This window comes from Ursus maritimus, unplaced genomic scaffold (genome assembly GCF_017311325.1).
Source record: "Ursus maritimus isolate PB19 unplaced genomic scaffold, ASM1731132v1 scaffold_5, whole genome shotgun sequence".
Taxonomy (NCBI): Eukaryota; Metazoa; Chordata; class Mammalia; order Carnivora; family Ursidae; genus Ursus; species Ursus maritimus.
In genome coordinates this window covers 37,105,791-37,120,364 of record NW_024426663.1, presented here as the reverse complement: position 1 = coordinate 37,120,364, position 14,574 = coordinate 37,105,791, and the positions used below count along the sequence as shown (strand labels likewise).

At 39.2% G+C, this 14,574-nt stretch overlaps 1 protein-coding gene across 1 annotated transcript in view; it reads left to right on the top strand.

The window, feature by feature from the left end:
* LOC121100713 (microtubule-associated serine/threonine-protein kinase 4-like) overlaps positions 1-14,574 on the top strand; it is a 294,690-nt gene that overhangs the window by 261,122 nt on the left and 18,994 nt on the right. Inside the window, exon 4 of the mRNA XM_040622218.1 lies at positions 11,808-11,839. Coding sequence (XP_040478152.1) covers positions 11,808-11,839 — 32 coding nt within the window. The remainder of the gene's footprint in view (positions 1-11,807; positions 11,840-14,574) is intronic.

Here is a 14,574-nt window from a genome sequence, read left to right as displayed (position 1 = left end):
ATTTAGATGGAGAAGAGTGTCAGAAGAAAGCCGACTTGTGGGTATTAGCTTCATACAGAACTTCAAGAGCTCCCTGGAGCTGATTTGCCAGTAAATTTCTACACTAAAATGGGCTTTCAGAAGAGTGACTGCTAGATAAACTCTGAGGTGTCCTTAGTAAATAAAAATGATTAATCTCAGCTGAATAAATTCTCTATCACTGGTCAGATAGTCTCATTCAATTCTGGGTCCTGGTTCTGTAAAAAGCCCTTTTCTTTTTGTATTAAGGTTGTCCGTAATTTTAATGGAACCTGTGAATTATTATCTGATTTTTAAAAATTGGTTCATAAAAGGATATTGATTCTTTGAATTAGGGGCAGTTGAAATATTGTTTATGGGCAAACTGGCCTCCTTTGATTGAACCTGGAAGCTACTGTCAAGAAAACTTATCTTAAATCCGTGTTAAGATACACTTTTTAAGAAACGATCACAACTCTTCATAATTGCCCCTGGATTGGACAGTGACATCATTGTGGGAATGCAAGGGAACCAAAAGGTAAAAGTGAAGATCTGTTAAGTGGGGTTCTCTCTAATTGCTTAATTTTTATTCCCAGTCACATATATGTTTTCCTGGGTAATGAGAAGATTTTAAAATCAAATAAAGCTTTTGAACACTAAAGATGTTTGCCAGCTACTGTTCTGTTGAAGAATCCTGTAGATTTATACTGATCCTAAGAGGTGTCTCATATCCACTATATTAACTAGCTTTTTAGAAGCTTATGAACATTGTAGCTTTTATTGATTCCAGGGAATTGTACCCAACGATAAGCAATAAAAGTCGATGGTAACTTTCTTCCCATATAGGGGTGTGCAGATCAATATTTTGAATTTACTATAATTTGCGGGTAATGGATGAAAGAACTGACAAAATTGCCAAGCCTTGTGGGGCACAGCTGTGTGGTGTTGCCTTTTTATCCAAGCTCACTGTAGGTCACAGGCTTTCCCGAGTAACAAGAAACATAGTTAAGTGGCAGGGCCGATACGCGTATTTATCAGTATCTTCGTAAGACTTCTCTAAGGAAAAAAAAAGAAAATCACAAAACTTGTCCACAGTGACCTTAATTTTATAGTCCTGAAGGGTGTCTGAACTTGCACTGTCTTAAAGGCAATTAATATTCTAAATATCTAGCCTTTGTATTTGATCTCCTGTTACAGGCATTTTCCTGATGATTAGTAACAGTGTATGATTGCAGTGAAGCCCGACTGGCTTCGAATCTTCCAGGTGGTTCCCAGAACGGTGGCTGGGTTCCACATTGAGAGAGAAGAGGAAAGGTCTTTTGTGCTCCTTCTTTGATTTTCCCCATTTCTGTTTCTCGGAGCTCTTCACTTGTGCCCTGCGTGCCTCGTCTAATGTGAGTAGCGTGCTAACATAGCTAACATAACATGACATAACATAACATGACATAACATAACATAACATAACATAACATAACATAACATAACATAACATAAATGACATTTAGGGTGCTCTTGTGTTTGAAACCAGGCTTAATGCAGGACCTGCATTCTCATGCATCTTCTCAACTCCTTAGGACATCAGTTGTCATATCCTCCTTTTATAATTCAAGAGACTGAGTCCTAGACAAGGGAAGGAAGATTTTTAAGGATGCTTTCTAGCACTGACTTAGAATAGAATATATGTGTATGTGAATCTAGATCGTGTCCATTTAATCATTATGAAGCATACGATTAGCCTAAATAAAGATTTTTTTTAGCCTAAACTAAACTTTGGCTGATCTAGTATGTTTTCTTGTTTAGCTTCTTTTGTCGTGAAGGGCTATGACTCCTCTAATTGGATCTAAAGGAGTTTCTTCAATTTCAAAAAGGACACGCTTTCTCTTGAAAGAAATAGTCCTTTGTTCTTAGAGAACAAAATAAGCACATAAAATAAAATTTGACTGTGCTGGAAGCTACTAACCATGAGGAAATAAGATTCCCATTCACTTCAGGATGTAGTAAACACTCAGTAAATTGGAGTTGTTACTAATACAAGTACTAATATAAGTACTAACTATTACTCAACAACTGTAGGAGGTGTAGAAGTAGATTTCCCGTATACGGTACTGAATTGGAAGGCAGTATGGATACAAATATCTGATTCCCAAGCTTGATTTTTTGAAGTCAAAAGTATAACCTGTTAGGAAATATCAGGAATCATCGTAATTGGCTGGTAAAGGAAGCTTGTTTCATTTGCTCATTTACTTGGGGTTAGCTGGATATTTGACTTGTTATGCTTTTGTCTACTTTAAAAGGTCTGTGTTAAAAGTAACGTGCTTTCAAGGCTTTGCTTCAAATACAATCAGTCTGTAAGAAATAATTTGTGTGAAATTTGCTTAGAAAGAGCTGTAAAAATCTGTGGCGCCCCTTTCTGAGAGTAATTGCCAGTGTGTGTTATCAACTATGAATGCAGCTCGATAGCCTACAGAAGGCAGGGCCCTGGTGCAGATAGACCAAGTCTTCCCTGGGGATGAAAATAATTAAACTGCTCCGGATTCTGGCTGATGTGTATTCACAGACAGGTTAAGCCACTTACCAGCTCTGCGACCTTGTGTAAGCTCCTTACCCTGTCTGTGTCTCGGTTCTATAAAATGGAAATGCTGGTGAAGATGAAATGAGATAATGTACGTCAGCGCACAGTAGGCGTGAGGTGCTGTTCCTAAGTGGAGGGAGGCAGATGAGCTCAGTAAAGAAAAACCACTTCTGCCCTGTGTGTACAAATCACAAGGTGGCAAAGGGGTTTGTGATGATTGATATGTAACTTTCATGTAAGAAAGACCCAGGATGTTGACCCTTGCTCTATGTTACCCTGAAACTTTATCTCACATTCCTGCCCATCAGGGACCCTGTGGTCTAACTTAGATGGTTTTTCTATCCCCTCATCCATTCACATTTCTTTTATTTAACTTCTGAAAGGTTCTCTGTGCTTTTGGATGGCCCTTTTCCTCATCTCTGCATGGCACCCTGCCCTTAGCTCCAAAGGTTCTAAATCTTCCCATTAGTTAAGTATTTATTCTCAACACCTTATAGATCCGGTACACATTTCTGTCTTGAATCTGTTCCTCTCTGACCTCCTCGCTGCCTCTTCCCTGGTCCCTACTCCACCGTGCTTCCCAGACAACTTTAGAAACCACCTAATTCCTTTCCTGTTTGTCCTTCATAACCCATTTGACACCCTGATCCAAAGTGGTCTTTTTAAATATGCAGACTTGACCATTTTGTTCTCCTATTTAAAATGTTATAGGGGTGCCTGGTTGGTTCAGTTGGTTAAGTGTCTGCCTAAGGCTCAGGTCGTGATCTCAGGTCCTGGGATCGAGCCCCATATCGGGCTTCCTGCTCAGCAGGGAGTCTGCTCCCCCCCCCCCGCCCCTGCCTCAGTTGTGCTCACTGTCTCTCTCTCTCTCTCTCAAATAAATAAATAAAGTCTTTAAAAAAATAAAAAATAAAATGTTAGAGGAACTCCTCATTGCCAATAGGATAAAGGCAGGCTCTTCCAAAAACTTTGTGATTTGACTCTGCCTCTGCCTCCATATTCTTGTCTTTTTGCTTTTTCTTTCTACCTTCAGTTCCATCCATTCTGAATTTACTGAGAGCTGTGTACTCTTTAACTCCACCCGGCCTTGCTTCATCTCTTCCCTTTTCCAGAATACCCCTTTTCTGGCCCACTCCTGAGGATGCCCAGCCAACTCCCTGTTGCTGCTGAAGAAAAACCAGGTACAAGTAGAATATTTGAACTCCAAGGAACAGAAAACACAAGTTAAATTGCTTAAAACAATAAAGGGAATCGAATGGCTTATGTGTCATGTATGAAAAATATCACCCAAGACCCAGTTTCTAGCCATCTGTCTTGTCTGCCACCTTCCATGTCTTTCTACCCCACGGCTGCCATTAGCTTCTTGGGGTTAGTGTTCCTTCCTTCCTGCTAGTAGCTCCCTTGGAAAAGGGAGCGGAGTTCTTTCCCAGGATCCTGGAACACACTGTTTTGCATCTTGTTTTCCCAGATTGAATCACATGCCAACTTTGAACCCATTTTCTTTGGCCAAAGCGAATGAACTTTGTCATTAGCTTCCCTGAACCTGAGCTAAGCCTTGATGGGAGTAGTGTCAGTTCCACCACGTTTTGTTAGCACAAATAACAGGTAGCAACATTGGGTGATAAGCAGTACTGACCCTCCTTACAGAAAACTGATGACCTCCTCCCTTGGTCCTATTGCATACTTTAAAAAGGCCTCTATTCCAGGTTTTTTAACATGTAAGTTTACAGCAAATGAAGTCCTTTATCCCCAGGGCCTGGCACAGCACCTCCCACAGTGGCCCTTGTTAAAAAGTGAGTGATAGAATAAAGGACCCCTATTTGCTTGCTTTAGCCTCCATGTGCCCCTTGGTTTCACCCTTGGCAAAAGATTGTGATTTATGTGTTTCTGAAATTACACACCTCCAAGTAAATTGCTTCACTTCGACTTTGCTCTTCTTTAAAAGGTACCTGCTCACAACCTGTACCTTTCTTCCTCTTTAGAGGAAAGGCTGCCCTCTTTTGTTACTAATTCCAGCCCTCTCTGCATGTGTACTCATTCAGACCCCCTCTCAGTGGCTCACATCTCCACTCTGCCCCCTGACATTCACAGTGCATTTTAGGGGGGGAAATTGGAACTGGATGACACTGGTTCAGATTTTGCTGCCAGCATCTCCTGGCTTTGTGACCGTAGGGCAATTGCTAGTTTCCCCTGGGCTTTCAGAGGGAAGATTTGAGGGTCCTGTGAGACAGCCAGGTGATTATGTTGTAAAATTCTTAGACTGAGTTTTTGATAAGAGCTTATAAAACCAAAAGAGACAGATAGCCGTGTTGTGACTCAGAAACTTTATCTATAGAAAGAGCCTGTGAGCCTAATGTCAAGTCACAAGGACGATAGCTGATTACTTGGGTTCACAGCAGAAAAAAGCCAACCAGGCAAGAAAGCAAGATGGTAACCACTTTCTTCTTTTATTAAAAGAAAGTGAGTATGTGGTTTTTGATCAAGGAAAATGGATGTGAAAACCCAACAAGCATTTTGCGTATACCTTTTATGGTTGATTGTGTTGAGCTTTACTACCACAGATAAATACATGATACATGAATAGAATGAAATAGAACCTGCAAGAAAGGGGAGATCCTTAGGGATTCTCCATGCATCTCACATTCCCACTGAGGGATTTTAGTGACGTTTTACAGGTTAAATGGTGTGAATGTCCAAGCATATCTTTAGAGGTCTACCTGCTGCTTTTCCAGCTTTACTCTACAGGTTTTAATGCAGAAAACCAATTACTTTATGGGCCGTTCACTGGAGTTTTCAAACACTGTTTGCACATAAGCTGTTGTTGACCATTGCTTTGATTCTAAACTGAGTGTCATGTAAGGTCTGGTTCTGTAGTGTGAACTGTAACCTGACCTCTGCTTCTGCCTTCATAACTGACACTCAGAAATGGAGGCCAGAAAAATGGGACCCAAATCCCTTCTTTACGAGGACCAATAACCAGCAGAATCTATACTCCTAGCTAATTTTATGCCCTACCAGGAAGAGGGAGTTCCACTGCGGGTGCCTTTTCCTGCCCTCCACTGCTTCCCACTTGCAAAGGAAATAACTGAAAACCTGAAAGTTCACTAAAGAAAAAAATCCAGAGGCAAATGATTTATGCAAATTTATTGTCCTTAAGAGGACTTAAAAGTACTGGGGTACCTGGGTGGCTCAGTTGGTTAAGCACTCTTGGTTTCCACGCGGGTCGTGATCTCAGGGTGGTGAGATCGAGCCCATGCCCCTGGTGCGGAGCCTGCTGAAGATTCTGTCTCTCTCTTTGCCACCCCCCCCCCCAGCTCTCTCTATCTCTCAAAATAAAGAAATAAGCACTTACCTCCACTAAACAAGTTACACAAACCCTCTCTTCCTCTAGATCTCCAGGGGTGGGGTTCAGGCATTAGTATTTTTAAGAGCTCCCTGGATGACATTAATGTATCATCCGGCTGCATTCAGACCCACTGCCTGAGCTGAATGATCTCATCCCCTTTTATTTTCTATCCACTGTTAGTGTTTCCATGTTCAGGTAGAATTGCATACTCTCTTACCTGGTGGTATTTCTTTTCTTGTGTGCGTATGCATTTCCCCAGCTAGCTTTTAAATCTGTCATATTTTGTTTCCTCCTAAGGTGCCCCAAACAGTGCCTGATACATTGTCCTGCACATCTTGGCTCTTTGAACTCTCTCTTTAAATTAATGGTTTGTCTGTAAGTGCACAATAGTTGTAACTCTCAATGGTACCGTGAGCTTACCAATGACTGATCCTCCCACTGTGCTGGTGAAGGGATCTAGTATTCTCTGTTCTGTGACAGCTGAGGCAGAGACCCAGGTGTGATCACCCTAACACTCACAGGGAAGGGGAGCCCGCTAGGAGTGATGAGGGAAAGGTGCACAGGCAGTTAAGTTACACTCCCTGGAGGTTGGGCTTGAGTTGAGTATTCAGTTGTGGGGATGTCCTGAGTGTGACCATGTTCTCTGGGGTTTAATTTCCTGCTTCCTGTCCTTTTTCTGATCTTGTCTGTGCTACCGTCCTGTCACCTGTGTGAGAGCTGGTATCTACCCAATAGATTTTTTTCATATGTAGCCTTACTCAATTTCTTTTGTTATTAGGAGCCCTAGTTGCTGCATTGTGCAATGCACCATTTAACAATGTAGCAAGATTCTCCCCCACTTGAAGATTTTAAATGTTGAGGTGCCCATGATGGTGCATAAAGGTGTGCCTCTTTCTTTCTGTTCTTTTCCTGTCTCAGCCAGCCCATGGCTTTATATGCCAGCTTATAGGGTAATAACTCCAATGTCTATTTCCAGCCCCTACCTCTTTCCTGAATCCAGACTCATAGAAGTCCAGCCACCTGTTTGGAAATTTCTATTTGGAATTCTTTGAGTCATCTTGGATAAAACATGTCCAAACTAAACTGTTCTGCTCTCAGACTGGATTTGCTCAGGCAGAAAGCTTTAGACTCTTCCTTGATTCCACATACAGTTCTTTTATAGATTCTGTAGAAGTGTTTCTCAAATCTGACTGCTTCTCTCCATCTTCATCTTCTCTCACACAGATGACTTGTCTAACCTTTAAAAATTGGGATTAAACATTTCCTTAAAATAAGCTTAGAATATTTCTCCCTACCTCTCTCTCTTCTCCTATGTGAGAAAGAGCTTTTTTAATTTTTTGAAATAATTTAAATTTATAGAAAAGTTTTAAGACACTTGAGAGAATTTCTCTATACTTTTCCACGATGTTAATATCTTTTCTTTTTTAAGATTTTATTTATTTATTTATTTGAGAGAGAGAGAGCGCACAACCAGAGGGACAGAGAAGAGGGAGAAGAAAATCCCCCGCTGAGCAGGGAGCCTGACTCGGGACTCGATCCCAGGACCCTGAGATCACGACCGGAGCCAAAGGCAGATGCTTAACCAACTGAGCCATCCAGGCACCCCATTCACTATGGGGTCTTCTGTAGTCTTATATAGTCTTAATATAGTCTTAATACATTTGTCAAAACTATGAAATTAGCATTGATACATTACTATTATCCAAATAAAGTCTGAGTTTAGTTATCAGCACATTTTCCACTAATGGCCTTTTTATGATCCAGAAACCAGCTCAGGAACCTACATCGATTCCCTTTAGTCATCATCTCTCCCTTCTCCTTTAATATCTCACAGTTTCTCAAATGTTCCCTACTTTTCACAATTCTGACAGTTTTAAAGAGTACTGGTCAGGTGTTCTGTAGAATGACCCTCAACTAGGGTTTGCCTGATGTTTTCTCATGATTAGACTGGACTTAAGGATTTTTAGCAAGAAAACCATGGAGGTGAAGCCCCTTTTCATCACATCGTATCGGGGGCACATGATAGCAACATGACTTACCAGGTGGTGTTAACCTTGATCACTTGGTTAAGACCTCATCTGTCAGGTTTCTCCACAGAAAAGTTATTTTCCCTTTTTCTATTCTATTTTTGGAAGTGAGTCACTAAGTCCAGCCCAGTCTAAGGGGGAAGAGAATTAAGCTCCATCTCTTAGAGAAGGGGTTATCTACATATATTATTTGTAATATATTCAAATATCCTTCTCTTTTAAATCATAGAATGACCCATCAGTTAAAAAGAATAGCTCAAAGATTCCCTAAACACATGTGGCCATATCGTTTCCATTTGTGTATCTATAACTATTAAAAACATTAAATAGTATATTCTTTTTAAATTACCATTGTGGAAATTACTTGTACATATGAAACATTGCAGTTTTCTCTCTTGGGTTCATGAATAAAACAAGTTATTTTCTCCTTTTGAGGCCAAGGTTGCTGGGGTGGGAGGGAGAGGGGAAGAAGGAGAATCATTCCTTCGGGCTCTTTTGTTCCTGGATTCTCCAGGAATTCTCTTACTGGATTTGAGGGGCCCTTGTTTGTCTGCACTCTTACCCAGGAATAATAGTAGTCTTAAACAAGATAAACTTTGTTTCATCCTTATTTTCAGCATCATATAAAATAGCACTTTTAGGGCGCCTGGGTGGCTCAGCGGTGAAGTATCTGCCTTCGCTCAGGTCATGATCCCGGGGACCTGGGATCGAGTCCCACATCAGCCTCCCTGCTCAGCGAGGAGCCTGCTTCTCCCTCTTCCGCTCCTCCTGCTCGTGTTCTTTCTCTCTCTGTGAAATTAATAAATAAAATCCTTTTTTAAAAAAACAGCACTTTTAGAAAGGGGGGGGGCAAAGGAAATCATACCGTAAGAGCAAATACTGATACACAGCAATTCTACAAAAAAATGTTAGATGTCACTGAGAAATCAGTATCAATGGAAACCATTTAAAAATTTTAATGTTCTTGGGGTGCCTGGGTGGCTCAGTCGGATAAGTGTCTGCCTACAGCTCAGGTCATGATCTTGTGCTCCTGGGATGGAGCCCTGCATCAGGCTCCCTACTCAGTGGGGAGTCTGCTTCTCCCTCTCCCTCTGCCTGCTGCTCTGCCTACTTGTGTTCTCTGTCTTTCTGTCAAATAAATAAATAAAAATCTTTTTAAAAAATTGTAATGTTCTTAAATGTATTCTTAGGAGTGTCTTTAATTAATAATTCCATATTGTTTAGTTCAGGTTGATACTTCCTGACCTTTATTCTCTTTGCCCCGCGCTTCCTCCCTCCCCTAATTCTTACCCGATGCTAAATTATTAATGTGTGTTCCAGATATACTAAGCAGAAGCTTTGGTTTATGACTTGGACCAATACCATATGTCTTACCTAATTATCTTAGTATGTGTTAGTGACCTTCACCTGACATTAAGGAAATAAAATGAAGACACATACACAATGTCCTACAGGGGCTTTGGCAGTAAATGCCTGGTTGCTGCTCATTGACTTCCAAGGGGTGCGGATTGAGCAGCGTGTGGTCCCCATGCATGAGCCACCCCTTGCTCGGTCTGCAGTTGCTTAGTCCTCCTGTTATCTGCTGCCTTTTGCAGCTACTGTTCACAAGGTCTTGGCCACAGCACATTCATTTCTCTCACTTTATTACCATCACATCTGATTCCAATTTGCTACCAAATTGAGTTTCCAGTCCCGAGTCTGACATTCAAACCGTCAGGTGGATTAGCTCCTTCAGCTTGGTTAGCGTGGAAGCTTCAGGTCACTTGACAGTGGCCGATTAAATGTCCTCTGCTCCTCATCCTGGAGCCTCGGCTGCCGTCCCGTGGAGCAGCAGTGCCGGGTTACCCGCTGTAACCTTTCTTCTTGTTTAGAACTCATCATGCTAGACCTATTGGAGAGACTTCTGATTAAAAACAGAGTTGCTTTTTATCCCTTATCTTGCTGTTTCAGCAGTTTTTCTCTTGGAGCAGAGCAGCCGGCTTATGGTTGGGTCATTTAGTGGAATATGATTGATTGGACTATTTGGGGATCATCCATTTAGCCCTTTGCTTCTCATATCATCTGAGTGATCTATTTGCATATGGAGTTGAAATAACATCTGACTTACTCTGTTATTAATGATAGCCCGTCAGCCCTGCCTCCTTTACTTGCTCTGCCGCTGTCAGATCAACTCACAGGACCGCAGTGTTTCCTAACTCGAGCTCTCGGCCTTTGCTGCGCAGCGGGCTTCCGTAATTCCTTTCTAGTGGACACAGTCTGGTGAACAATTACTTCTAGGGAGTTCCTCGCTTCCTTCTTTTCTCTTTTTAACCTGAATCCTAAACACATTTCTCAGTGCTTGTCATTACCAAAGATAGACATACAGAGAATTGCTCATTGGTTTTCTATTTACATTTCAGTTCCCAAGGAAAACAGTCTTGGTCAGAGACTTTTCTCCTCTCCTTAGGGGTTTTAGTAAACGAAGGTGTACTTATGTTTCACAATCAGGCATCCAAGTTGAGCAAACACTGTAATTTCTTGGAGATAATCAAGGATTAGAGAAACAAGTGAAACAAAACAAAAATACAGCGTTTCATCCCTGTACCCTGAGGCCCTTGAGAGGAGGAAGATCTCCTGCTTCTAAAATGGTTCATTGTTTCTTCTTGTAATTAAACAATGATAAGATTATTATAACTGTATCAGAATATATTTGCCAGCTAATAAGTAAGGCGTGGTATATTTAAAGCAGTATCCTCCCCTCGGTCTGCTCCTTTCAAGGCCACGTTCTGTCAGCTATGCTGGAATAAATTGCACTGTTTTGAAGTAAGATCTGAGGCCACTGTCTGTGATAGACATTTAAGGATCCAATAAAAATAGGGGACAGGAAAGGTGAATTTGAAGCTGAGGGGGAAGCACCTTTCAAAAAATAATGCTCAAGCTCCTGGAAGGCAAAAAAAAAAAAAAAGTAATTATGGGAATGAAAAACTAAATTTAGTCAAGTCTTTCAAATTTATAGTGTGTTCTTTTTGAGTTTAAATAGCCTGATGACTCATGGCTTCCTATTCTTTAATTATTGTTATCAAGTAATCATTCCCGAGTACCCAGGCTTCTGAAATCTCCATTTGTGGGTGGAGGTATTTCTGTATCCCTTTTCGTCGGTTTGGTTGGCTTTCTTGTTTGTTTGTTTTCACAGTCTCCCCTATAGTTAGGTGGATAGTGATCTTAATTTGTGATAAGTGTGAGAGCGCCCTTTTTTAAAGCACTCTATTAATTGTTGCTGTCTGGTTACCTTTAGAGAGATTCATTAACCTACTTTTAAATATGCGAAGTCATAAATCTCATTAATGTTAAGAAATAAAACCAGAAGGAAACCTTTGCTTTCTTTAAGAAAATCATAATAAATCGTCATCTTTGGTATGCACAGCGTCTTCCCTGAGTTTATTTCTGTTAGGGGTAAATAGTCTGATTTAACTCCTTTTTCTCCTTTCACCTTTCATTTAATTATAATCCTGTAAAATTTCTGCTCCTCCTTCTGTCTCTTTCCTCTTTGGATATGTCCTTTGGTTCCTCCAGTTTTCCCGATTCTCAATTTTAGGGCCATGTAGCTCAACTTAGTATTGCATTGTCCTTGCTTTGAGAGGATTAATGTCTTTTCTGATTTGGAATTTAGATGAACTGTGTTTGTACTTTCAACACAGTGTATGAAGAGAACACTGTAAGAAGGGATCCAGCATAAAATCATGACATTAAAATCTTTTCATTGCGGAAAATGATAAATCAAGCATAATGAAGAATGGTACATTTTGGGGTATCCGTTTGGTGCCTTACCAGTCTAAGGTTAAAGTGGCCTCTCATATATATGTTTTGTTTTGTTTTTCTTTTGCAGAAGGAGCTGAGTCTCCCCAGAAGAGGAAGTCTGTAAGTTGCCTTATTTTGTTTCCTTATAATTATTTTGTACAGTTTGTAATGCGATTATTCTCTGATTTGTTAGGATTCAGTGGCAAATGGAGGATTAATGGTAGTCAACTGAATTGAGAAAATAGACACTTTGCATTTATTTATAAATGTCACATATTCATGATTTCAGGATAACTTGAAAAAAATTTCCAGATTTTGTCCTTATGGGCATTGTAAACCAAAATGCTTACTTACTCCTGGGACAATCTTAATTAAAAAAAAAAAATTATCTTATGTAATCAAGCAAAAACATTATTTGCTTTGCAGATAGTACAAATGGATCTGAGTCAAGAATTGGTGTTCTCCTATATGTTCTGGAAATCTGTGATTGTTTTTTATGCTATGGATTTTATGGAAAGTAAATGATAAACTTTTGCCATGATGATGAAGACTTTACGTCAGCTAAACTTTCTGTTAGCTCTAGATCTTACTGCATTAAGTCATGTCATGGTCTTGTTTTAAAATAGCAGATTTATGCACCTTAACTTGATATCCTTATAGTTTGTTTCAACTTTTTGTTTTGAAGGCTCGTAATATATTTGCATAAATCATAGTTTGTTTTTTTACGATTAGCAAGTTGCAGAAAAAATTAATTGCCTTAATGTTCCAGTAAATTTAGGGTAAATTTGTTACCAACTAGTACTGTGTAAGGGCTGGTCTAGAAATACTGGAATTTGGTATCTACATTAAAGAATTAAGTGGATGGGGCAATGTCCTTTTTAAATCATAAGTATAACATTTAAGGTAGGTTGATGTGGGTCTCAACTGGGAGTATTAGAAATGTATATGGTAACTGTTGGCAGATTGTATTCATTTTTTTGACCAAATCTTGGATTATGTCAGCCTTTGCATCTGAGAACTAAAACTTCATCTGCTATGAACATTTTAATACTATCCATTTTAGTTCTTAATATTTTAGAGCTTTAGGCTGCCTGGAGGATATGGGATCATTGTTCTTGAAGAATCTGTCTGGATTAATTTTCACTGGCTTCCAGCTTACATCTCTGTGTGCTAGAGGTTAATGGCCTAAAAGTTGGCTATAGGAAATGCCTTTAGAATCAAAAACTTGCCTTCTTCTGAATCGTGAATAGGACTCTCACCTAGACTTGGAAAAGTCCAAACATTGTGATATTTCTAATCATGATGAAAACTAAGAAATAAGAAAAACTGAAGTAAAGCTACATGAACGATCTTAATAGGAAAAAAAAAAGTCTCTTTTCCCTTGTACCTTTATTTAATGCTTAAAGTATCCTAGGTTTGTCTTTAATATTTTATTTGAAAACTTGAGAATTTCAGTCAAATGTTCTTTTGGCCTTTATAATAGGTTGCATTTTTTTTTTCCAGTTTTTGAGTTAGTATGTTTCCTGTAAATCTTTATTAAGGTAATGTTAATTACAAATTAGATCACCCATGTTTATTTAAGAGCCACATCTCCTTTTGTAGTTATCTCCTTATCTCATATCTCCTTGTAATGTCTGTTAATGTTAGCTGATAGCTGTGGGTTGGTGGGAGAAATAGAAGATATATTTAAATTTCTTGACTTGGGAGCATAGAATCTTTCATGGATAAAAAAGGATGATGGCATAAGTTTCTTTGGCATCCATGCTTTGAAAACTTACTAAGAGAAACATAGAATTACATTTAAGCCGTCTAAAATCTTGTCCCTAATAAAAGTCAATGGATCTATCTAAAACATAGCATGTATGTCAACATAAATCTACCTTTTCCTTTTTCAGTGAATTCTGGGGAAATTAATATTTCAAGTAAAAGAAACAAAAAATAAAGATGTTCCTTTGTATTTTTTATTAAATACAAATATTCCCAAAAGAATTAATGGTGTATGATAGAGATGTTCTGGGACTTAACATCACCCAGCATTTTCATTGACCCCCATACAGAATGCTGGTCATTATTTTCCCCATGCAAGGCTGTTTTATGACTTGGAGAAAAAGAAAATATTTTTAAAAAAACAATTGCTAGAGTGACTTTAATACAAATCTTTCAATGAAGAAGGGCAAAAGTCGTTCTAGTCAACATAACTGTACTTGATAATTAAAACCTGTTAACACTTTGTCCTTGTATTTACTGGTTAAATGCCTCCAGCATAAGTGTTTTCAGATCTTTTAGAATCTTCTCCAATAGAGATTGAGGATTTGCTCCCACTGTTCTGTTGAATCTTCTTTCCATGTTAACAGTGAGCAACTACACAGGGTGATGGATTCCTCATTGTGTGTAGTTACAAAGTGATGGGATTGAATGTGTCGGGGAGGGCGTGTGTCTTCAGAAAGGCTGTGCTCCTGGAAGAAGGTGGTTGACTTTGTTACATCTGCTGCTTCTACTTTGTATGTTTGAAGGATGATATTTTTTAAATGCATTGTCATCATTCAAGCACTTAGGGATTTATCAGATTTTAAAAAAATTAGTACTGTCTTACAGATAATTTTTATGTCTAGAATCATAACATGTTTTATATATGTAAAAGTTAAAGCTCTCACAAAAGATCGCAGAAAACAGGTTTTTCTTTTTATTACTATTTGAAGTATTAAAAAAGCAAACTGTCTTCTGTCCAGAAAATAATCCAGTTCCTCAATAATTGGTAAAATATGATCATTTTCTCAAGAAATCACTTGAAATCTGTGTCGTTTCATATATGTTTTAAAAGGTTGCAAAGGTAATGATTGTGACCTTTTTTTTGG